The sequence below is a fragment of the Bombina bombina genome, chromosome 2, assembly GCF_027579735.1.
Source record: "Bombina bombina isolate aBomBom1 chromosome 2, aBomBom1.pri, whole genome shotgun sequence".
Classification (NCBI taxonomy): domain Eukaryota; kingdom Metazoa; phylum Chordata; class Amphibia; order Anura; family Bombinatoridae; genus Bombina; species Bombina bombina.
Window position 1 is genome coordinate 131,247,010 of NC_069500.1, and position 24,922 is coordinate 131,271,931.

At 34.2% G+C, this 24,922-nt stretch overlaps 1 protein-coding gene across 1 annotated transcript in view; it reads left to right on the top strand.

Annotated features, from left to right (window-relative positions):
- The window catches only part of PARP8 (poly(ADP-ribose) polymerase family member 8), a 550,091-nt gene that overhangs the window by 388,392 nt on the left and 136,777 nt on the right, over positions 1 to 24,922 (top strand). The window contains exons 12-14 of the mRNA XM_053701262.1: positions 5,836 to 6,391; positions 16,586 to 16,639; positions 16,736 to 16,831. Of these exons, the coding sequence (XP_053557237.1) occupies positions 5,836 to 6,391; positions 16,586 to 16,639; positions 16,736 to 16,831 (706 nt within the window). The remainder of the gene's footprint in view (positions 1 to 5,835; positions 6,392 to 16,585; positions 16,640 to 16,735; positions 16,832 to 24,922) is intronic.

Genomic DNA, 24,922 nt, shown 5'->3' on the forward strand with positions numbered 1-24,922 from the left:
ACTTACCTATAAAATAAACCCTAAGCTAGCTACAATATAAGTAATAGTTACATTGTAGCTATCTTAGGGTTTATTTTTATTTTACAGACAACTTTATATTTATTTTAGCAGAGAGAGAGAGATTGTGCTGCTGCAGGGAACTTCCGCAAAGGACAAAGGGTGAGAGGAACAGACCAATACCATATGAGGGGTGTGTGGAGCCAACCAAAAAGCGGAGGACAACCGCAAAGCTCAAGCAAGAAGAAAAGGGATGGCTACTGAGCAACAGATTAAAAAAATCAATTTATTCCAGTAAAAAGGGAGAAAAAGACACAACAAGTCAGACGAGGGTATTAGCTATCTCTTTCTTCTTGCTTTATATTTATTTTAACTAGGTACAATAGTTATTAAATAGTTATTAACTATTTAATAACTACCTAGCTAAAATAAGTACAAATTTACCTGTAAAATAAACCCTAACCTAAGTTACAATTACACCTAACACTACATTATCATTAAATTAATTACCTAAACTAACTACAATTAAACACAATTAAATAAAATAAACTAAAGTACGAAAAAAACCCCACTAAATTACAAAAAATAATAAAATAATTACAAGAATTTTAAACTAATTACACCTACTCTAATCCCCCTAATAAAAAAAGCCCCCCAAAATAATAAAAATCCCCACCCTATACTAAATTACAAATAGCCCTTAAAAGGGCTTTTTGCAGGGCATTGCCCCAAAGTAATCAGCTCTTTTACCTGTAAAAAAAAATACAATACCCCACCAATATAAAACCCACCACCCACACAACCAACCCTACTCTAAAACCCACCCAATACCCCCTTAATAAAACCTAACACTACCCCCTTAAAGATCACCCAACCGTGAGACGTCTTCACCCAACTGGGCAAAAGTGGTCCTCCACAGGAGCAGAAGTCTTCATCCAATCCGGGCAGAAGAGGTCCTCCAGAGGGGCAGAAGTCTTCATCAAGGTGGCATCTTCTATCTTCATCCATCCGGAGCGGAGCGGGTCCATCTTGAAACCAGCCAACGCGGAGACCTTGACTACACGACGAATGACGGTTCATTTAAATAACATCATCCAAGATGGCGTCCCTTGAATTCCGATTGGCTGATAGGATTCTATCAGCCAATCGGAATGAAGGTAGGAAAAATCCTATTGGCTTCGTGTAGTCGTCGGTCTGGATGGATGTTCCGCGTCGGCTGGCTTCAAGATGGCTCCGGATGGATGAAGATAGAAGATGCCGCCTGGATGAAGACTTCTGCCCCTCTGGAGGACCTCTTCTGCCTGGATCGGATGAAGACTTCTGCCCCTCTGGAGGACCACTTGTGCCCGGCTGGGTGAAGACGTCTCACGGTAGGGTGATCTTCAAGGGGGTAGTGTTAGGTTTTATTAAGGGGGGGATTGGGTGGGTTTTAGAGTAGGGTTGGTGTGTGGGTGGTGGGTTTTAATGTTGGGGGTATTGTATTTTTTTTACAGGTAAAAGAGCTGATTACTTTGGGGCAATGCCCCGCAAAAAGCCCTTTTAAGGGCTATTTGTAATTTAGTATTGGGTAGGGATTTTTTGTTATTTTGGGGGGCTTTATTATTTTATTAGAAGGATTAGATTAGGTGTAATTAGTTTAAAATTCTTGTAATTATTTAATTTTTTTCTGTAATTTAGTGTTTTTTTTGTACTTTAGTTTATTTTATTTAATTGTAGTTATTTGTAGGTAATTTAGTAAATTAATTTAATTATAGTGTAGTGTTAGGTGTAATTGTAATTTAGGATTTATTTTACAGGTACTTTTGTCTTTATTTTATCTAGGTAGTTATTAAATAGTTAATAACTATTTAGTAACTATTGTACCTAGTTAAAATAAATACAAAGTTGCCTGTAAAATAAATATAAACCCTTAGATAGCTACAATGTAACTATTAGTTATATTGTAGCTATCTTAGGGTTTATTTTAACGGTAAGTATTTAGTTTTAAATAGGAATTATTTATTTAATTGTAGTAATTTTATTTCGTTTTATTTAAATTATATTTAAGTTAGGGGGGGTTAGGCTTAGGGTTAGACTTAGGTTTAGGGGTTAATTAATTTAATATAGTAGCGGCAACGTTGGGGGCAGCAGATTAGGGGTTAATAATTGTAGGTAGGTGTTGGCGATGTTAGGGATGGCAGATTAGGGGTTAATAAAATTGAATTAGTGTTTGCGAGGCGAAAGTGCGGTGGACGGTTTACGGGTTAATATATTTATTAAAGTGGCGGCGATGTCCGGTCTGCAGATTAGAGGTTAAAAACTTTATTTACGTGTTTGCGATGTGGGGGGGTGCCTCGGTTTAGGGGTTAATAGGTAGCTTATGGGTGTTAGTGTACTTTTTATCACTTTAGTTAAGAGTTTTATGTTACGGCGTTAGCCCATAAAACTCTTAACTACTGACTTTTAAATGCGGTAGGAGTCTTGACAGGAGAGGGTCTACCGCTCACTTCTTCCAAGACTCGTAATACCGACGTTAGGCAAATCCCATTAAAAAGATAGGATACGTAATTGACATAAGGGGATTTACGGTAAACTCGAGTCACGGAAGAAAAGTGAGCGGCACACCTGTACCTGCCAGACTCGTAATACCAGTGGGCATTAAAAAGCAGCGTTGGGACCTCTCAAAGCTGCTTTTTTAAGGCTAACACAAGACTCGTAATCTAGCCGTTAGATTTTTTATGTAAAGATAGAATTTTTTTTTGGTAATTATTATTCATTTTTAAAGTTAGTCTTTTTTATTTTATGTCATTGTAGCTAACTGGTGTTAATTTAGGGGGTGTTAGGTTAGGGGGCTTAGTGAGTAGATTAATACTTTGCATTGTGGGGGGATGACGGTTTAGGAGGTTAATAGGTTAATTAGGTAGATTGTGTTGCGGGGGGTTGGCGGATTAGGGGTTAATAGTTTTAATAGGTAGTTTGCGTTGTGCGGGAATTGTGGTTTAGGAGTTAATAGTGTTGATTGGTACTTTGCATTGTGGGAAGATGGCAGATTAGGGGTTAATACATTTATTGGGTAGTTTGCGATGTGGGGGGATGGCGGATTAGGGTTTAATACATTTATTAGGTACTTTGCTATGTGGGGGTTGGCAGATTAGGTGTTAATAGTTTAAATAGAAGGATTGCATTGTGGGGGGATGGCAGTTTAGAGGTTAATACATTTTTGGGAGGTGGATTAGATTTTTACGGGCGATTAAACATTTTCTTTTCTTAGGTGCCGACAGTTCATAAACTACCGTAAGACACTGTCGACTCCAGAAATGTCTATTTCCGCACATTTCTGAACGTCGCCAGTTTATCTGACTTATGGCAGTATATGATCTGCCGGCGCCGCATATGTTATTCAACTGATGTGCAAGGTGAACTTACAGACGGCATGGGTTTCAGTAGTTGCGCTGAAACCTACAACGTATATGTAATCTCGCCCTAGATTGTTTCACTATCATATTTGCCCAATATCCATACAGGATTTTCTCATACAGCTGCACCATAATTGGTTGATATGTGCAGGAGCTTGATTGTATCAGTTCCTCATTGGCCACAGTAAAGGAAGTAAGACAGGCACATTCAAGAGGCTTATCAAGGGGTGTGTCTCAGGCCTACAAAACAATGTGTATTTTTTTTTTCTAACAAAATAACTAAATAAATTGTAAATGTTTTTAAAACATTTTTGTTACACATATCTGTTGCAATGCAGTTAATAATTGCTGATAAATAAATATATGTCCCTTTTAAATATGACAACATTTACTTGAGCCTGCAACATTCTACAGAGAGTTTGGTTAGCTCAGAGCACAAGATAACTTACCACTTCCCCTTCACAGTAAAGGATACCAGGAACATTGATTCCACTAGATATTTCAAAGAGGTATATGATATACCTCTTTGAAATATCTAGTGGAATCAATATATCCCCAAACTGCTCTTGATTTGTGAAATCATGTATATTGCAAAACAAATTACAGCATTACATTATTTTAGCAAATTTATTTAGCATTGCAGTGCTTAATTACCAATATATATATTATGAGGTTAATGTCCCTAAATGTAATACAGTGGTGCATACGGTTCTGATGAGCATTCAAGTATGGACTCAGCAGTATATTGATAAAAGAATATCTGTGTATATGTAAAACATGCTGACATAGACAGTAGCTGTGTCTATAAGAATGCATGTCTATCTATTCATTGCTATTGGTAAATAAAGGGACATAAAAGTGTAAAAAGAAAATATTGATAGAGCATAATATTATTGCACTTCTGCTTTCATGTACCTGTGTATAACCCGTTCAAATGGATTCAATTTCCAATTCAAACTCTGTTGTGCATTGTTTGTACTATGTGAATTTGGCTATTTCAAGCCAATCCATCCAAATGACAAAGATGGCGGTCACAAGCTGTGTTTGTCTCTTTTCTTGTGAAGGTGCAGCACACTAAAATCTGTGCATATCCAGATCTTAGTGAGTTATACTTTTTCAAGAAGAAATCTAGCTCTGAAAATTGCTAAATGCGGCCTGCAGCCACCATCTTCAGCATTCAGATTGGCCCCCATTTGGCCCGAAAAAAAAAGTATATACATCATGGTCTAGTGGGAACTGTGTGTTCCCTGTTAATTTGTATATATATGCTTATATACATTTATTTCATACACATATATATTTAACATTTGCTGCCCATCACTGTACCACTTACCCCTTTCGCTGCTTTAGGTTCTCATGCCATGTCTGACGGCATGAGAATGAGGCTCCCATTGGAGCCTATGGAAGCAGGCTCTTGTGAGCGCAAAGCATACGTGCAATGTGAACCTGAGGTCGTGTAACTTGTAATACCAGTGCACATTTGCGTGTGCTGTTATTACTAAGTGGAGTGCAAATTTCACCCTTGCAAAAGCAATATTTTGCGCTCCACTAGTAATCTATCCCTAAATGTGATAATATAAAAGCCTTAAAATTATATGCTTTATCTATAGGTTGAATTTTGACTTTCAAATCCCTTTAAAATATTGAAAAATACAAACCGTCTAAGTTTTAAACTGTAATCATGGTTAACATCAAAACACTAGTCAGTCATAGTGGATATATGCATCAGGGATTTATGGGAGGAATCACTCAAATTAAAGGGGCATGAAACCCAAAAAAATAATTTTCATAATTTAGATAAAGCATACCAAGTTAAACAAATGTCCACTTTACTTCTGTTATCAAATTTGCTGCATTCTCTTGGTAAGTTGTTAAAGAAGCAGCAGCAAGTTTCTACTGAAAGCTAGCTGAACACATTGGGTGAACCAATGACAAAAGACATATGTGCAGCCACCAATCAGCAGCTAGACCCCAGTAGTGCAATGCTACCCCTGAACTTTCCCAGATATGCTTTTTAACCATGGATAAAAAAGAACAATGGAAATTAGATAATAGAAATCAATTGGAAAGTTGTTTAAAATTGCAAACTCTATCGGAATCATTAAAGTTTAATTTTGACTTTGCTGTTCCTTTAAGCTTATTTCATACTCATATTTTGATTTATAATGATTTTTTAAAAGTGAATATATGTTTATGGCATCAGGAAGTGGTAGAAATGTTAATGTTTGTTATATAGATTTGTAAAGCTCAGCTCCTCTTATTCAAAAAAAAAAAAAAAAAAAAAGGAAATAAATCAATAAACTTCTTCTTATGCACTGAGAAGAAAAACCTTATCACAGTATTCTGTACTAATTATACATACACAGTAAAAACTATGTTTATGAAAATGATGATTTTTTATAATGATTAATGCATTTTTTTTTTTATTATTTACTGCTTGAAGGTCGCCAAGTTATCCCCCACCTGGATGTGGAAAAACTAAAGTAAAACTAAAGTCGGAGCAAGATGGAATTTCTAAAACTCACAAACTGCTAAGAAGGACTTGCTCTAGCACAGTGAAGGTGGAAGATATGTGTAACGCAAAGTCTCACAGAAACTTTGGCCGTTCATTGTCTAGCGACCCTAGGGCTGAACAAGCAATGGGTTTAAAACCCCACAAACTCTTGAACCGCCAATGCTCTACAGCCATTAAGCAGGAGGAATGCATTTCATTAAAGCAACACAAACTGTTAAGTCGTTCCTGTTCTGGAGAGCCCAGATGTGAGCACAATAGCACCTTGAAGCCCCATAAACTTTTAAGCAGGTCTTGTTCTAGTAATCTTCGTATGGAAGAGTTAGACGGACTCAAGAATCACAAATTACTCAGCAAGTCTTATTCCAATGCCCCTAAATCTTCAAAAATGGACCTTTTGAAAGAACCAATTGCAGAGGGCAGGAGGCTCTCTCTTACCTCAGGGCTGATTGGCATCTTAACGCCAGCTACATCGTCACAACCTGCTGTGCGTATAACAGTATGTTCCACTGGATTCATTTTCTTATGTTCACTATTATATGTGTCAGTAATTAAGGTGATATCAGAAGCACTTTGGTGCCAGAGAGAACACATTGTATGACAATGCATTACGGCCCTGTCTGGCAGCCAAAGGATTCAATCAATAACTTGCTCAGTCGGTGCATATTTGCTATAAATTAATACTTTTAATATGACTGGCAGAACATGAAACCAGCCTGAGCAGTAACCCAATTTTATGTTTATTTATCTATCTACCTTTCCGTCCATTCATCCATTTATAGGTTCCTGACAGGCCCCCTAGTGCTGTGGTCCAGTAGTAAACACACCCTTTGCTCCCCATTGCAGTTTTATTATTATTCTTTATTTATAAAATGCCAACAACTTTTTGCAGCGCTGTCCATGGTTACAAATTATGAAAGTACAATGACGATACAATATTTGTAATAGAAGACACAATTTATCAAACAAATACAAAGAGGAATTGGGAAATTACAATATAGAAGGGTGAGAAACAGGAGGTGAGGACTGCAAGGGTGAGAATAATGTTAGTAGAGAGTTAGATGAGGGCAGTTATTAGTGGAAATCATTTGTTAATTGGGTTGCAGGCTTCTCTGAACAAAAATGTCTTTAGGGAGCGTTTAAAGGAGGACAGATTTGGGGAACATCTAAAAGTGCAAGGAAGTACGTTCCAGTGAGTCGGTGCCGCACCTAAAAAGCTAAGCCTTAGATTATTACACTGAACACCCTCTTTCTTCCAGCTCATTATGGTGACGCCCATGTACTAATTATGTACAGGCTATGCACATGCTCATATAATCCTCAACAGATACTGACAGTTTGCATACATCCTTATGCATGCTGCATGATTTATTAGTTAATTATACCTGTTAACTTATTGTGCAATCGAAAATAATTTACTGTATCACTTTAACAGTTTTTTGTCTGCTTTCTTTTCTTATAAACTATTCTGCAAATGAAATAAGTGTTTTAGGACAGTGTTTGCTTATTGGTCCAAAACTCTTGTTACTACAAAGAGATCTACCATAATGTTACTGGTATCTTACTATATTAGATGTCAGTTGGTGTCATGTTCTACTTGAAATCCCTGTGTGAGACTATTACAAAACACAGCAAGACTGCAGCACCCACAGGGATGGTTGTAATAAAGGGATTAAAGTGTTTTAGAGGTCACCCTTCTTTAGAATTTATAAGATGTGAATTTAGAATTTATAGGCTTTGCTATTTCCTAAAATGTTTAACATATTATTTGTTTATTTGGCAATAAGGTTTATCTTGTTTTGGTGAATATTTTTTTGCCAGATTTTGCATACTGCTTTCATTTAAAGGGACAGTAAAGTCAAAATCAGCATGCAATTTTATACAATTTTCCAATTTACTTCCATTATCTAATATGCTTTGTTCTTTTGGTATCCTTTGTTGAAATACATAACTAGGAATGCTTAGAAGCAGCAGTACATTACTACTGGGAGCTAGCTGCTGATTGGTGGTTCTACATCTTGCATTGTTACTACTTCAACAAAGGATATCAAGAGAATTAAGCTAATTTGATAATATAAGTACATTTCAAAGATGTTCAAATTTGTATGATCTGTCTGAATCATAAAAGAAGCATTTTGGGTTTTGTATCCCTTTAATGTAAAAAATATATGCATCGTGGGTAGCATTTTGCTGATTAAGCAAATATATATATATAACATTTTATTTGCATCCTATAGTATATTTATGCCATGTTACAGTTTATAATTAATGAAAGGGACAAAAAAACAGTATAGAAAGACAGCATCTAATGTAATATGTACTTTGCTATTGTTGTCTGTGTAGGGAAAACAGTTACCTGATCACTATCCCCAAAATTATATGAAAAGGGTTTTTTTGGTACCATATTTTGGCCAAAATATGTAATCTCACCTGCTGGTGCTAAGGCAAGCCCCATAGACAAGTCCTACTCTAATATGTTTAATATGTAATGCATTTAAAATCAGTTATACTGTGCACCCATACCTGTGGTTGTCTCTGCAACCTAACCAGTACATCTCTAATGAGAACAGGTGTGGGATCATTTAAAACTCACCCAGTTAAAGGGACATTATACAGTGGCCATAAATGAAAAAGAACCATCTAAAGGCAAGATTACGAGTGGCATGCTATTTACCGCTTCTTCGCTAATCGACGCAAGCAAAATGCTGAAGTTAAAATATTGTGACCATGTTGACACCTGTCTCGCAAACAAACCTGATCGCATTTTCTCAAGTGTGCAAACGCAACATGAAAATATTAATCTTTCACATTCCAATGTTCTTCATATAGAAGAATATGTTCTATTTATTCATAAATACATATTTCTATATATATATATATATTCATATACAGGGAGTGCAGAATTATTAGGCAAATGAGTATTTTGACCACATCATCCTCTTTATGCATGTTGTCTTACTCCAAGCTGTATAGGCTCGAAAGCCTACTACCAATTAAGCATATTAGGTGATGTGCATCTCTGTAATGAGAAGGGGTGTGGTCTAATGACATCAACACCCTATATCAGGTGGCATAATTATTAGGCAACTTCCTTTCCTTTGGCAAAATGGGTCAAAAGAAGGACTTGACAGGCTCAGAAAAGTCAAAAATAGTGAGATATCTTGATGAGGGATGCAGCACTCTTAAAATTGCAAAGCTTCTAAAGCGTGATCATCGAACAATCAAGCGTTTCATTCAAAATAGTCAACAGGGTCACAAGAAGCGTGTGGAAAAACCAAGGCGCAAAATAACTGCCCATGAACTGAGAAAAGTCAAGCGTGCAGCTGCCAAGATGCCACTTGCCACCAGTTTGGCCATATTTCAGAGCTGCAACATCACTGGAGTGCCCAAAAGCACAAGGTGTGCAATACTCAGAGACATGGCCAAGGTAAGAAAGGCTGAAAGACGACCACCACTGAACAAGACACACAAGCTGAAACGTCAAGACTGGGCCAAGAAATATCTCAAGACTGATTTTTCTAAGGTTTTATGGACTGATGAAATGAGAGTGAGTCTTGATGGGCCAGATGGATGGGCTCGTGGCTGGATTGGTAAAGGGCAGAGAGCTCCAGTCCGACTCACACGCCAGCAAGGTGGAGGTGGAGTACTGGTTTGGGCTGGTATCATCAAAGATGAGCTTGTGGGGCCTTTTTGGGTTGAGGATGGAGTCAAGCTCAACTCCCAGTCCTACTGCCAGTTTCTGGAAGACACCTTCTTCAAGCAGTGGTACAGGAAGAAGTCTGCATCCTTCAAGAAAAACATGATTTTCATGCAGGACAATGCTCCATCACACGCGTCCAAGTACTCCACAGCGTGGCTGGCAAGAAAGGGTATAAAAGAAGAAAATCTAATGACATGGCCTCCTTGTTCACCTGATCTGAACCCCATTGAGAACCTGTGGTCCATCATCAAATGTGAGATTTACAAGGAGGGAAAACAGTACACCTCTCTGAACAGTGTCTGGGAGGCTGTGGTTGCTGCTGCACGCAATGTTGATGGTGAACAGATCAAAACACTGACAGAATCCATGGATGGCAGGCTTTTGAGTGTCCTTGCAAAGAAAGGTGGCTATATTGGTCACTGATTTGTTTTTGTTTTGTTTTTGAATGTCAGAAATGTATATTTGTGAATGTTGAGATGTTATATTGGTTTCACTGGTAAAAATAAATAATTGAAATGGGTATATATTTGTTTTTTGTTAAGTTGCCTAATAATTATGCACAGTAATAGTCACCTGCACACACAGATATCCCCCTAAAATAGCTAAAACTAAAAACAAACTAAAAACTACTTCCAAAAATATTCAGCTTTGATATTAATGAGTTTTTTGGGTTCATTGAGAACATGGTTGTTGTTCAATAATAAAATTAATCCTCAAAAATACAACTTGCCTAATAATTCTGCACTCCCTGTATATATGCAGTATATATATAAATATAATTATATATAGGTATTGATATAAATAGGTAAAGAGAATTGGAATGTGAAATATTTACAGTACATACATAGTTAAACAATAAAAATATGAATATTGCATAAAAGTGTTTTTGCTTGTTTTAAGCTTCTTAACTGCAAAGGGCTCCAATGCACTTATACATATGAATATATGTATACATATGTATTTATGTGTATATATGTCTGTAAATACATATATACACACATATAAATACATAAATACATATATATATATATATAGACATGTATATGTATGTATTTCTATTACGTATCTCTATGTTAAAGCATTTTGCATGCCTTTTTTTCTAACTCCTAAGACCTCATATCTTTGAGCCCTTATAACTTTGTTGTGCAATTTATTTTTTAAAATATTTATTAGATAGTTTTATTATGAGTGTAAATGTACTTTAATTGTATTTTTTATGTTTTTTTGTAAAACTTTTTTTGTATTGCAAAACAGTTAACCAGGGCTCTGAGGTTGCAGTAATCATTCTAGTGCAAATCATTATTGTGCTCTCTCATTCACGTTTTCTGTCAACTTGTAATGTTTGCGCTCATTCCGACTTGTGCAAACATCCCCAATAAACCCAGTATCGCTTGCACATAACTGTTAGCCGCTGCTTGTAATCTAACCCTAAATAATTAAAAACAATATAATAAGTATATGACAGTTATTTATATTATGTTTTCTACTTTTGAAAGTTTTTTTCCAGTACTTAAAAAACTGTAGGAAAACGACTGTCTGTTATGTTCGTAGGGAATGCAAATCACTCACTTCCTGAACTGACTACAGAAGTTCTGGGACACCCCATTCAGACCCTAGTCCCCTTGTGTGGCACTAGACTTAAGCTGCTTTTTAATAAATATTTTTACCAAACTATGAAAAAAAGTATGAGAAGCCAAAATATTGTTTTATTTTTGACTGAAATAGGCTTGAAGTGGCTATTTGATTATTTATTTGGTACAGTTGCCAACTGTTTGATGTCCCTTGTCAAGGACAGTGAGAAGTCAGTAAATTAATACTGACTACCTTCAAATCAATATATGTTACGATTGAACCAAAAAAAGTATTTTTTTATTTAAATCACTCCACATGAGCTGAAACACAAGATCTAGCACAACAATGTATCCACAGACAAATCATCCTTAAAGTGTTGGTAAACTCTCCCCTTTTTAAAATCATATCTGGAATGTTAGTGATATTTTAGATGGAGTAGTAACTTACCTTTTAATATAGATATCAAATTAAAATTCCACATGCTCCGCCACTCACTTCAAAAGTAAATGTTTCTTTGAGCTAATCAGCTAGTATGTATATATATATATATATATATATATATATATATATGCAATTCAAATTCCTCACGCTCTGCCGTCTATTTAAAAGTATATTTTTCTGTGAGCTAAAGATTTGAATTGTTGTCCAATCAATTCAAACCTTTAGCTCACAGAAAAAAGTACTTTTAAGTAGGCAGTGGATCATGAGGAATTTGAATTTCATATATATATATATATATATATACATATATATATATATATATATATATATATAATATACTAGCTGTTGCCCGCAACTTCGCTCAAGTGGATTTTGTGATTTGTAAAAAATAGCAAAAAACCCGACCACTCGCAATGACGTGCTCTCACGTGTGTGCGTGTGCCGTTCGGGTTGCACACTCGCTGACATGAACTTCTTGAGTTTTCGTTAATTCTTGGTGTTTCTCGTAATCTAAATACCAATTTTCATGTCTGTAACATCTTTGGTTTTTGATATAAAGGTATCCTTATAAATCACCCCCCCTTTTGACCCCCTTAAGAGGATGTTTGGTAAAAGGTAAAACACCTGTTTTTTTCATTTTTAAAGGAGAATGTATTCTCATAAATCGCCCCCTCCCCTTTTGACCCCCCTTAAGTGAATTGTGGGGAAATGGTAAAACATGTGTTTCTTTATTTTCAAGAAAAATTTAAATACCAATTTTCATGTCTGTAACATTGTCGGTTTTTGAGCTATAGGTATCCTCATAAATCAGCCCCCCCTATTTTGACCCACCTTAAGTGGATTTTTGGAAAATCGTAAAACTTGTGTTTCTTTATTTTTTTAAGGAGAATTTAAATACCAATTTTCACGTCTGTAACATTGTCAGTTTTTGAGATAAAAAAGTCCCCCCCCTTTTCACCCCCTTAGGGACGTAATTTCCAAAAACCCTTCCTTATTCGGTATCTACGTCTTAAAAAAAATGTACCTTCTCAATTTCATGTTCCTAGGTTAAATGGTTTGAGCTGGGCGTTGATGAGTCAGTCAGTCAGGACATCTTTTATATATATATATATATATATATATATATATATATATATATATATATATATATATATAGATTAAAACGTAAATTATAACACATCTTCATTACAACTGATATATTAAACTCCATCTAAAATATCACTAATCCGGATATAATTTTAAAAAGGGGAGAATTTACTATCACTTTAAATAGGTACAAGTACTCACACTCTTCAGAGCTATGATAGCTCTAAGTGAACAGCGCAATTGTAAAACTTCAGGAATCCAGCTCACTTCTTCAAATAATCATTAAAACATGTTAAAATCAAATATTTACAAGGGAACATACAGCCACTATTCTGGGATTTTTTGACTGCTAACATGAAAAAGAACTACGACCATAGTTGGAACATACAACTCAGGAGCCGTTACAACAATTCCAGTTATTTTAGAGTCTTCACATGTCTTTTAGGTATGCTGGCTTGACTGTTTCTCGTGGCTTTTTCCACTGGAGCTATCCAAAGTACGTTTCACCTCTGTGTTCGGCCTTTTCCTTGAAAATCGACTAACCTTTAGCGTGAAATGATGACCCTTTTTAATGAATACTGTATTTGAAGAAGTGATCTTGATTCCTGAGAGCTTTACAATTATGCAGTTTACTCAGAGCTATAGTAGCTCAGAAGAGTGTGAGTACTTGCCTCTATTTATGGAGGATTTGTCTCTGGTTACATTGGGCTATGATCTTGTGTTTCTCTCTTTTTTTTTTTTTCTTTAGATTTGAAGACATATATGGAGGGATTTAGATAAAATACTTTTTAGTTCAACCATAACATATACTGGTTTAAAGTATTATATTTTGTGTACTATGTGTAAAATATCTGCACATTTTTTGTCATTTTGTATTTATTGAAAGTTAATTTCCTTTGTGTCTTTTACTCACAGTGGGTGTGTCACGGCTTTTGTTTTTATATAATACTGACTACCTATTGTAAAACAAACACAGAAAATTTGATAATTCAGTCGCATTTTAGAAACTATAAAGTTCTAGGAATAATAAAAGAAATGAGTACTATATTTTGGTATATATTATTCAAAGGGTCATTAATCAGTACAAAAACACTACAATAGTAAGTACAGGTAGCCCTCAGTTTATGCCGGGGTTAGGTTCCAGGAGGAATGGTTGTAAATTGAAACCATTGTAAATTGAAACCCAGTTTATAATGTAAGTCAATAGGAAGTGGGGGAGTTAGATTCCAGGCCCCTCTCAAAATTGTCATAAGTAACACCTAATACATTATTTTTAAAGCTTTGAAATGAAGACTTTTAAATGCTAAACAACATTATAAACCTAATAATATAGATTGTATCATCATCAAACTAAGTTTAATGAACAAAAACATTTGCTAACAGCACCTAATTAAATAATCACACAACAGACTGCATCATCATCAAACTAAGTTTAATGAACAAAAACGTTTTTTAATTGCATTTTTCTGCAATCAGTTCTCTGCATTGTTAGCATGTTAGATAATATTGGGTCTGCACCTATTCTATGCATTCCAATCTGCAGTGATTAATAGGCAGTTAGGCACCCTCACCTCAAGCAGCAGGACAGGAAGATAATAGGGAAGTGGCTGCTCTATTGCTAATGTCTGCTCTGCGTACACAGATCATTTTCAGACCTGTTAAGTTGCATAACTTTGCTGCAAAACAAGCGGACAGCTCCACCTACTGGGTATCTAATTAGTGCACTTTGCTTTCCAAAGCTTTTCAATAGCAGTCACATGACTGAAAAAAGGTTGTTATTCTGAAACGGCGCAAATTGAACTGGCGTAAACCGAGGGCCACCTGTACATACCTTGAGATTGTTGTCTATGGCGATAATGTACTGCAATACTCTTGTGTTTGTTTTTTAATTAAAAAAAAATGTCAATACATTCTTCATTCTCTTGGTATCTTTATTTGAAAAAGCAGGAATATAAGCTTACAAGTCGGCCCATTGTTGGTTCAGCACCCTGGGTATTGCTTGCTGATTGGTGGCTACATTTAGATGGGCTGGCTCTTAACCTTACATTCCTGCTTTTTAAAATAAAGATACCAAGAGAACGAAGAAAAATTGATAATAGGAGTAAATTATAAAGTTGCTTTAAGATTGCATGCTCTATCTGAATCATGAAATAAAAATTTGGGTTTAGTGTCCCTTTAAGAACTGGGGACCTCTGCACATCATTAACAACGAGGGCACACATACTTAGTTATGGCTATGACTGCGCCCCAGTATCTAAGAGAAGGTGTTACTGGTTGCATTTTTTACAGTATTACAGTACTGAATCTACAATAGCAAGGTAAGTTTATTACACCTGCTATTATTTTGTTTCTAAACTATTTAATGTAACTAAGTAATCTGTGACATGGCATAAATAAGCATAAAATACAAATAAAATGTTATTTTTATTTGCTTAACCCACAAAGTACTTCCCATTAAAATGTGTCACAGCAATAGTTAGGTAACCATTATAATTGTTATTATTTCCTTCTGTTAATATCTATTAACTGAATTGTATAGATATTGTGTGTCCTCATTTGTCTAATAGTTTACTAGGGTCTGTTTGCATTTTCAGATCAAGTTGGGATTATTTCCATTATGGGCTAGATAATGAGTGGCACACTAACAAATATAAGCATTTTTGCAATATAATTCAATTAGCAAACATGCTTGTAATAAATGTTATTGCTGTTTTTTGTGGCATACGCACATATCCCGTGAGAGAGCCCTTGCACCAGTATTTAAACACTATGCATACTCAGAGAAATGGCAGTGGTATGTATTGCTTCTTAAAGGACCAGTCAACACAGTAGATTTGCATAATCAACAAATGCAAGATAACAAGACAATGCAATAGCATTTACTCTGAATTTCAAATAAGTAGTAGTTTTTTTTCTAATAAATTTCAAAGTTATGTACATTTCCACTCCCCCTGTACCATGTGATAGCAATCAGCCATTCACAAATGCATATACGTATAGTCAGTGAATTCTTGCACATGCTCAGTAGGAGCTGCTGACTCAAAAAGTGTAAATATAAAAGAATGTGCAATTTTTTTTAAATGGAAGTAAATTGGAAAGTTGTTTAAAATTACATGCTGTATCTGAATCATGAAAATTTAATTTGACCTGAGTGTCCCTTTAAGGCGTAATTTGTTTCATACAAGCCACTGCTGACTGTCTAAGAAGTTCTGGTGTTTAAATACTGTTAGATGGGCCCTCATAGGATATGTGCGTATACTACAAAAAAACTGTAATTACTTTTAATAGAAACATTTTTGCTAATGGAGGTATATCGCAAAAATGCACCCATGCACATTTCATTTTTGATCTTTCTATTCTTTTAAGAAGTGAAGGCAGTATTGACTTTAACAGATACTGTAACGTAGGATTGTATGCTTGGCAAGTATTGCCTATACCCTTATGTTTTTTATTTATTTATTATTTTTTATTTATTATTTTTTATTCTTCTCATGTTTTTTTTTACTGTGCTGCAGTTTCTACCATTTTTATACTAATTATTTTACTGATAGACAGAGATACAGCCGTTATTTACCAAATATGTGTTTAGATGGCTTATACCTGACTGAATTTAGTGCACAAACCGTAAATTATGACTGCACATCTATTCTTAGAAACATGTTAAAATAGATACTGATATATGTCATCATAGATTTCTCTTTTGTGATTTTCCTGAGATAATGAAACATATTTAGAAAAAAGATTATAACATAATAAATGGTTTAATCCGGTTTTGTATATAACAATATTTATTATTCCGTTGTAACTAAGAATTCCATAGGGCATTTTTCATGTTGTCTTCATAAACTAATTGGAATATGATTTATTGACTTTTTTCTGTAGCCAAACAATGGTGCAAAAAATGTTCCCTTGAGAGGTCATGGATTTCTTGTCCAGGTAAGTTCCTACCAAATGATTCATAACTTAGCTACTTGTAACTGCTGATGAGTGTTTCATGTGATTGTATATAGACAACATATGTTCCTTTTGCAGACCATAGAATTTGCGGAACAAAGAATACCTGTGCTAAATGAATATTGTGTGGTTTGTGATGAACCCCATGTCTTTCAAAATGGACCAATGCTGAGGGTAAGTTACATCACTAAAATATTCAGATATATAATAGAGTTTAATGATTTTCTGGAATATATATATATTGGTGTAAAGATAAGATCATAAGTTAATTTTTATTTATTTTTTATGTTTTCATTTTATTAATATTTCAGGTAATATAGCCACAGATAATCTATTAATATTTCAAGTAATATAGCAGTTTAAAGGACATTAAAGTCAAAATTAATCTTTCATGTTTTAGATAGAGGGAGCATGCAATTTTAAACATGTTTCCAATGTACTTCTGTGATCTAATTTGCTTCATTCTCTTGGTATCCTTTGTTGAAATCCTTACATAGGTAGGCTCAGGAGCGGCAGTGTACTACTGGGCGCTAGCTGCTGATTGGTGGCTGCACATATATGCCTATTGTCATTAGCTGTCTGTTCAGCTATCTCCCAGTTGTGTATTACCACTCTTTCAACCAAGAGTACCAAGAGAATGAAGAAAATTTGATAATCGAAGTAAGTTTGAACGTTATTTAAAATTGTATACTCCTTTTGAATTATCAAAGAAAAAAATGGATTTCACGTCCCTTTAAGGGACATTAAGGTCAAAATGTTATTCCACATAAAGGGCTAGAATACAAGCGGAGCGCTAATTTATTGCGCATTCGTAAAAGGGCTAATTCACCCGTTTACGAGCGTGCGATAAATAACCAGTGATTACAAGTGGCTATGGTTAATTTTCAAAATATCACCCAATTGCCCTCAAAATAAATCATATTGTAGGTTTTTATATAAAAAACAATAGCATTTAATTTTTAATAAAAACAAACTGCACAAAGCAGTTTTTAAGGGTTAAAGTTGGCGGGTGTGAGGTGTGCCTTTACATTGGGGACTGTGTTTTCTCTATAAAAACATATGTCTATGCTTATATACATATATATATTTATGTGTTAATATGTGTATATACACATATTAACACATAAATATATATGTAAATAAGCATATACATATATATTTAAATTTGCAGCCCATCAATGCGTGACTTACTTCCTTCGATGTGCTTTGGTTCTGTGCCGTGCATGATGGCATCAGAACTATGCTCGCGTTTGCATTGCACCTAACATTTGCGATATTTCGTGCTCCACTTGTAATCTAGTCCAAAATGTTTAAAGGACTACTAAATACAGTATAATTGAATAATTGACACAATCAAATACTATGGAATAGCTCTGAATTTCAAATAAACAGTAAAATATTTTCTGACAAATTTTAAAGTTAATTCATTCCAATCTTCCCTCCATCTATATTATGTGACAGCTATCAACCAATCAGAAAGTGCATATACCTATATACTGTACACTTTTGCACATGCTCAGTAGGTGTTCATATAAAAATAATGTGCATGTTTTGATAATCAATATATATATTGGAAAGTTGTTTACATTTTATTCTTTATCTGAATTTCATGAAAGTTTAATTTTGACTTAAGTGGCCCTTTAATTACAATCTTAGTATCTGTCATTAATTAATAGGAATATATGTAATGTCCATGTTCCATTATTCTCTATTTTCATCTGAGAAAATGAGTATGATGTGTATATAATACAATATAAAAACAACATAAATTACAACTTTATCATTAGTTACATGAAAATACTTAGGAAGAAGCTCACTAAGGTTGTGAGGAGGTGAATAGCATGCTAGGTGCTTATTATATTACAGATTTCTTATTTTTTACTTTTTGTGAGTTATCCATTAAAACTGCAGGATAAATGGTAAAGCAATCCTTATTGACTGTGTTGCTTCTGTGTAAAACAAAAATATTATCATTCATACGAGAATAATAAAGTTATAAGTATATTAACATATATATGTTTATAATAACTATTTAGCAGATAATAAAATAAAATATTTTTTGTGGGTGAAAATAACAAATGAAGAACTAAATATCTGATTTGTAATAAGGTAAACACATCCTTAAATTGTCTGTTAACAAGAACATGTCCACATTAAATTGATCAGAGTGTAGTTAGTGCTGTGTAGGTTATTCAGCTAAGACTATGGCACCAAGGTGAAATGCGTCAGATGACCCTTTATATATATATATATATATATATATATATATATATATATATATATATATATTTATATATATATATATATATATATAACTATATATATGTGTGTCTGTGTGTATATCTATATACAATACTGTGCAAATTTCTTAAGCCGCCATTAAATTTGTTGTTTTGGTAATGGTATAATGAACATATATAATTATTTCTCAGTCTCTTTATTAGAATACAACTAGAAAGTACAGAATATTTGTATGTAGTATTAAAAACAAAACAAAAAAAAACAGAAAAAAATGCTTCTGTTGGCAAGTATTTAGTATGACCTCCACTTACACTTCAGAAATAGCAGGAACCTGGCTCTCGTAAACATAAATGGAATGGAACCCTAATTAATTTAATTGCTAACACCTGTATTTTTGGCCTACTATTTCATGTCAAAATGACTGCTGTGAAAAAGGTCTAAAACACCAGTTTTGTGCAAGACATGCTTGAGCATTACATACACATATGGTATGAGTTTAATTAATTGGAAGCTTGCTAACAAGACCAACATTCAATCACATCATTCCATTCAAAATGTTAAAGATTACAAAATTTGACAGACATAATATCATACTTTTGCATTAGCAAGGCCACTCTCAAAGGGAAATCAGCGAACAAACTGGATACTCAAGATGTGGTATTCAAGCTGTTGTAAAGAAATTTGAAGAATTTGGGTCCAATCGTCAACAATATGTGAGAAGAAGAGTTGGAGAGAGATGCAAGAATGAGGTGCAGGCAGGTTTTTATTCATCATTCCATTCCTTCTGGAAAGTGCCTGATTGGGAATGGTTTTATTTTTTAGCAGGATAATGATCCCAAACACACTGCTAATGCAGCAAAATCATATTTGGAGAGAAAAACAGCTGATAAAACACTGAAAGCCATGGACTGACCTCCACAGAGCCTAGACCTGAATGTTATAGAAGTAGTAAGGGATCACCTGGACAGAGAAATAAATAAAAGACAACCTAAATCTAAAGAGGAACTCTGTGAAGTGCTGAAAGAGGCCTGGTATAATACACCAGAAGATTACTTCAGAAAACCTCAGGATAGTCTCCTCAAAAGAGTTCAAGATGTGCTTAGTTTCAATGGAGGTCACACTAAATACTTTTACCTGAAAAAGCCATTTTGTTCTGTAAATTGTGTTTTTTTAAATTTTGTGTTCATATTTCCTCTATTTTCTGTTTGTAACTTAAAAAAGAAACCGAAAAATAAATTTGGATGGTCATTAAAACTTTGCTAAAACAACATGTCTAGTGGTGGCCTAAGACTTTTGCAAAATACTGTATATTGCCAAAACATCATTAGCTATATATAGAAGTATTTATTTAAGAATAAATAGAACATATTCTCCTATGTGAAGAACATTGTAATGTGAAATATTCTTATTTCATGTCCGTTTTAGCGCACTTGAATAAACGCGTTTAGGTTAGCGCACAAGATTTTTATATATATATATATATATATATATATATATATATATATATATATATATATGTTTCTTCAATCAAGGACTGCACTCGCTGGCTTTAGTAAAAATAATAGTTATTTATTTAGTGGTAACGTTTCGGTGTTCGCAGACCCCTCCCTTAGGTGCAGTGCTTGATTGAAGAAACCTACTGATATACTGACTTTGGCACCCTGGTCGATGACTCAGTTGAATTGTGGGTGCAGATACACATGGGATATAGATATACATATATATATATATATATATGTATATATATATATATTTATATATATATATATATATATATATAAATATATAATGTATTTTGTATGCAGATATTTTCAACAAAGTGATTTATTTCTCATGTATTTTGGTCAAATGTCCTATTTTAATAAGAATTCAAATATCTCTCCGGTTCCTATTTTATTGCTTAAAATGTATTTATTTTACCTTGTGTTTCACTGCAATTTCGGATCACAAAATTCAAATAGATCCATCTCACTAGAGAATCTGTAGAATTTGTTTTGGAAGCTCGACCAGCGGGCAGAATTAATCACACACTTGTTTTACATTTTAATTTGTGTTTACCTTAATATATATATACACACACATTCTAACAGTAATTATGTGCAGCTGTCACTAATAATCTAGAATAGAGAAACCACTTCAGACTCACAGCCTTTGTACTGACATTTTACCACATTATTTTACACTTTTCCAAACCTCACTTGCTCACACTTCCCCCCCCCCCATGTCATCACTCACTCTCAGTTCACTCTGCCTTATATCAGACTTAATTTCCTTCTCCCTCACCTTCTGTGGCCATTCCCTCTCCTTTAGGCCACTTTGTATTTAAAGTGAACTATTACTGATTGTGCTCAAGGGCAGGGCATTCCTCCCCTTTTGTATAACTCAATTATTGCACCTACAACTGTTATTTACCCCTACTGTACTTGTTGTGTATTACTTATGGATGGGCGAATGTGTTTATATCCGAATTCGAATGTTAGAACAAATGTTATTGTAGAAATTTGATTTACATAATAGAATGTTGATAAGAACGAATATTCTTAAAAATTTGATTTTCGAATGTTATTTACAGTTATCGAATGTCACATTTGAATTCAAATATTACATTAATAAAACACAATTGTAAACTAGAAACACTATTTCGAATGTCACATTTGAATTGAATATCCCATTCGAATCGAATGTCACATTCGAATTCGAATATTACATTTATAAAACACAGTATTAGACTAGAAATACTATTTCAGATTTGAATGTCACATTCAAATCGAATATCACATTCGAATCGAATATCACATTTAAAACACAGTATTAGACTAGAAATACTATTTCAAATTTGAATGTGACATTCGAATTCGAATGTAGCATTCAAATTCGAATATTACATTTATTAAACACAGCTGTAGACTAGAAATACTATTTCAAATTTGAATGTCACGTTCGAATTTGAATATTACATTTCAAAATTGAATAAAACATTCTATTATTCGAACAAATATTTTCGAATTTTATTGAAAAATTCGAAAACGAAAATTCGAAAATAGAATGTTATATAAACATTTGAAATTCGATTAGAACCAACGAATGTATCAAAATTTGTTTTAAATTTCGAATTTTTAGAAACATTCGCCCATCCCTAGTATTACAGTATCCCTGTAATGTTTTTATTCTTTGTATAGCACTGCATAATCTGCTTACACTTTATATAAATAATTGATAATAAAATAATAATAATCATTCATTCTTTAATTCTTTTTATTTTTATTTCTTTCTTTATTATTTCTGTCAGAAATAGCATCAACATGGTAAGACATATCGTAAATTAATCCACATTAAGATAAACAGGGTAGGAGTTCACAAACCCTATAAATAGATATGTTAAATGAAAGTAAACAATATGCTTACTCTTATATTTAGTCAGCACAGACCACCTAGTCTTGTGCATACTGCTAAAGCTACCTATAAGTTCATACTCAAGAGAACCAATAGGAAACAAAGAAAAATGATCCCCTTCATTCAGCTACCATCCACCCCTTGTTGCAAATAGTTTGAGAAATCAAACCCCATGAGTCAATAGCCTAGTTACATACCTAAACGTGCAGGGAGTCAGGATCTTCCCAAGGTTCCCAGATCATATGAAACAACTCGATTTGTTGCTTGGAGTTAAAAACGAATTCATCCATGGCTTTTATATGGTTAATGCTATCTAACAAACCTCTTCTTTGTGGGGCAGACACTGTTTTCCAATTCCTAGCAATCAAAAAACTTCACAGACAATAAAATATAAACTAGTAGACACTATTTAGCTTATGTAGACTTGTTGTAAAAAAGCAATACCAGGGTTCAATATGTCCAGGAAGCCTAAGAGTGTAAATAGTTGGATGGCTTAGGTCTTTCATTGTTTATTTTGACTTATTCTTGTTTCACTTCCTCCAGATAAGCTCCATCACTGGAGTCTTTAACAGTCTGCAAAGTGTTTAGATAGCTGACCTGCTATTAGGGGGGTGTTAGGTTTAGGAGTAAATTGTTTAAATTAGTGATTTGCAATGTGGGGGGCCGGCGGTTTAGGGGTTAATAACTTTAATTAGTGTTGGCAATGTCGGGGCGGTGGATTAGGGGTTAATAACTTTAATTAGTGTCGGGGGTGGCAGATTAGGGGTGTTTAGACTAGGGGATTATGTTAGGGTGTTAGGTTTTAGCATAACTTTCTTTTCCCCATAGACATCAATGGGATTGCGTTACGGCGATCATCATTCCGCGATCACAGGTTATAGTTTTTTTCTGACACTTTCTCCCCATTGATGTCTATGGGGTAAAGCATGTACGAGCATATAAAGTCAGACCTTGGCTTTTGTGCGATATGGAGTTTATCGCACCACACAACAAGAGAAGGTTTTTCAGTAATGGCAGCACTATGGAGAGTGCAATAACGCAATTTTTTTTTAGTTATTTACGCACCTGGTTTAGAGCACAACATGTAATCTTGGTGTTGCTTAGAAGCTCCAAATTTAGTACTGTTGATGAGGTAAGTCTTTGACACTAACTGTAAGGGGCTGAGTGCATATGAAAAGACAAATTGTATAAACAGAAGCAATCTGAAGTCTGTATACATCAGTATACATTTAAAACTTTGGGGCTTGGTTAGGAGTCTGAAAATCAGCACATTATTTAAAAATAAGTAAAACTATACATTTTTACAAAAACACCCCAGATGGGCTATATAAATGGATCATCTACAAAACATTTCTGCAAAGAGAAATCTATTGTACAATGTAACTTTAAATACCCTGGTGGTCTTGCCTAAGTAATGCACTCTTTTTATCTGATAAAACAGATCACATGATGCTTAGTATTACTGTTTATATAAGACTTAATAAAAAGTTGTTTTCTTGTAATATGTTTGCAGTGTTAGTTAAATCCCATGCTAGCTATATATACAGTACAGTTCAGCATTTGTTTGTAAGTTTCATCCTTACAATGATGCACATATTTTACATTATCTTGTATAGTTGATTATAATTACTTAATAATGTCAGTAGTGTTTCTTTTATGTGTACCTTATAAACAATAAACATCTTATGATTGAATACAACATTAATTGGCTTCTCAATAATAGCTATTGGTACATATGGTATACATATGAATGAATCTGCTCCGAAGCCAAGTCATAAGCTGTCAGACAGGTCCTGCATGTACAGTAGAGCATTACCCAACCAGAAGAGTGGAGGCAGAAACATAATCTGTTAAAAGTAAATGGACTGTGAGATACAGCTTCTTATTGGTTGCACTGCTTGCTTTTTCTTGAAAGAAATAAAGTCTCACTAAGAGGGGGTAGTTGGAGAATCCTTTAGACACTCACCCAATGGGGTGCTAAAATGTGCTTTGCATTTAGTTTTGAGAACAATGCAAGCAAGTGTATTTAAGATTAAGAGTAAACTTTAAGGGTATTGAAATATTTTTGTCATCTACTGTACCTTTGATGTAAATATAGCTTTTTGTTGCCTGGACAGTGAAATATTTGAATAATCTGCTCTTTTAAGTACTAGGAATGATAATTTACTTTATTATTTTAAACAAAAACTTGTGGATACTTTTGTCGTAAACACATTGCTAAGTGTTTTGTAATACAGTTACTCAAACTGCTCCTCTGGGGCTGGATTGTTTGTATCCAAAATTGAGTTAAAGGGACAGTACCCAAATCAATTTTTCTTTCATGATTTGGATAGAACATACAATTTTAAATAACATTCCAATTTACTTCTATTATCAAATGTTCTTCAGTGTCTTGTTATCCTTTGCTGAAGACCAGCATCACACTACTGGCAGCTAGATGAACACATCTAGTTAGCCAGTCACAAAAGACTAATGTGTGCAGGCTCCAATCAGCAGCTAGCTCCCACTAGTATTGTTTGCAAGAATCAAATGCATATGTTTCAGGGTCTGTCTGGATATGGACATGTGTGGAGTGGAACGTTTTTGCTGAAGCATTGATTTGTTTGTTTATTTGATGGCTCCTATATAAAA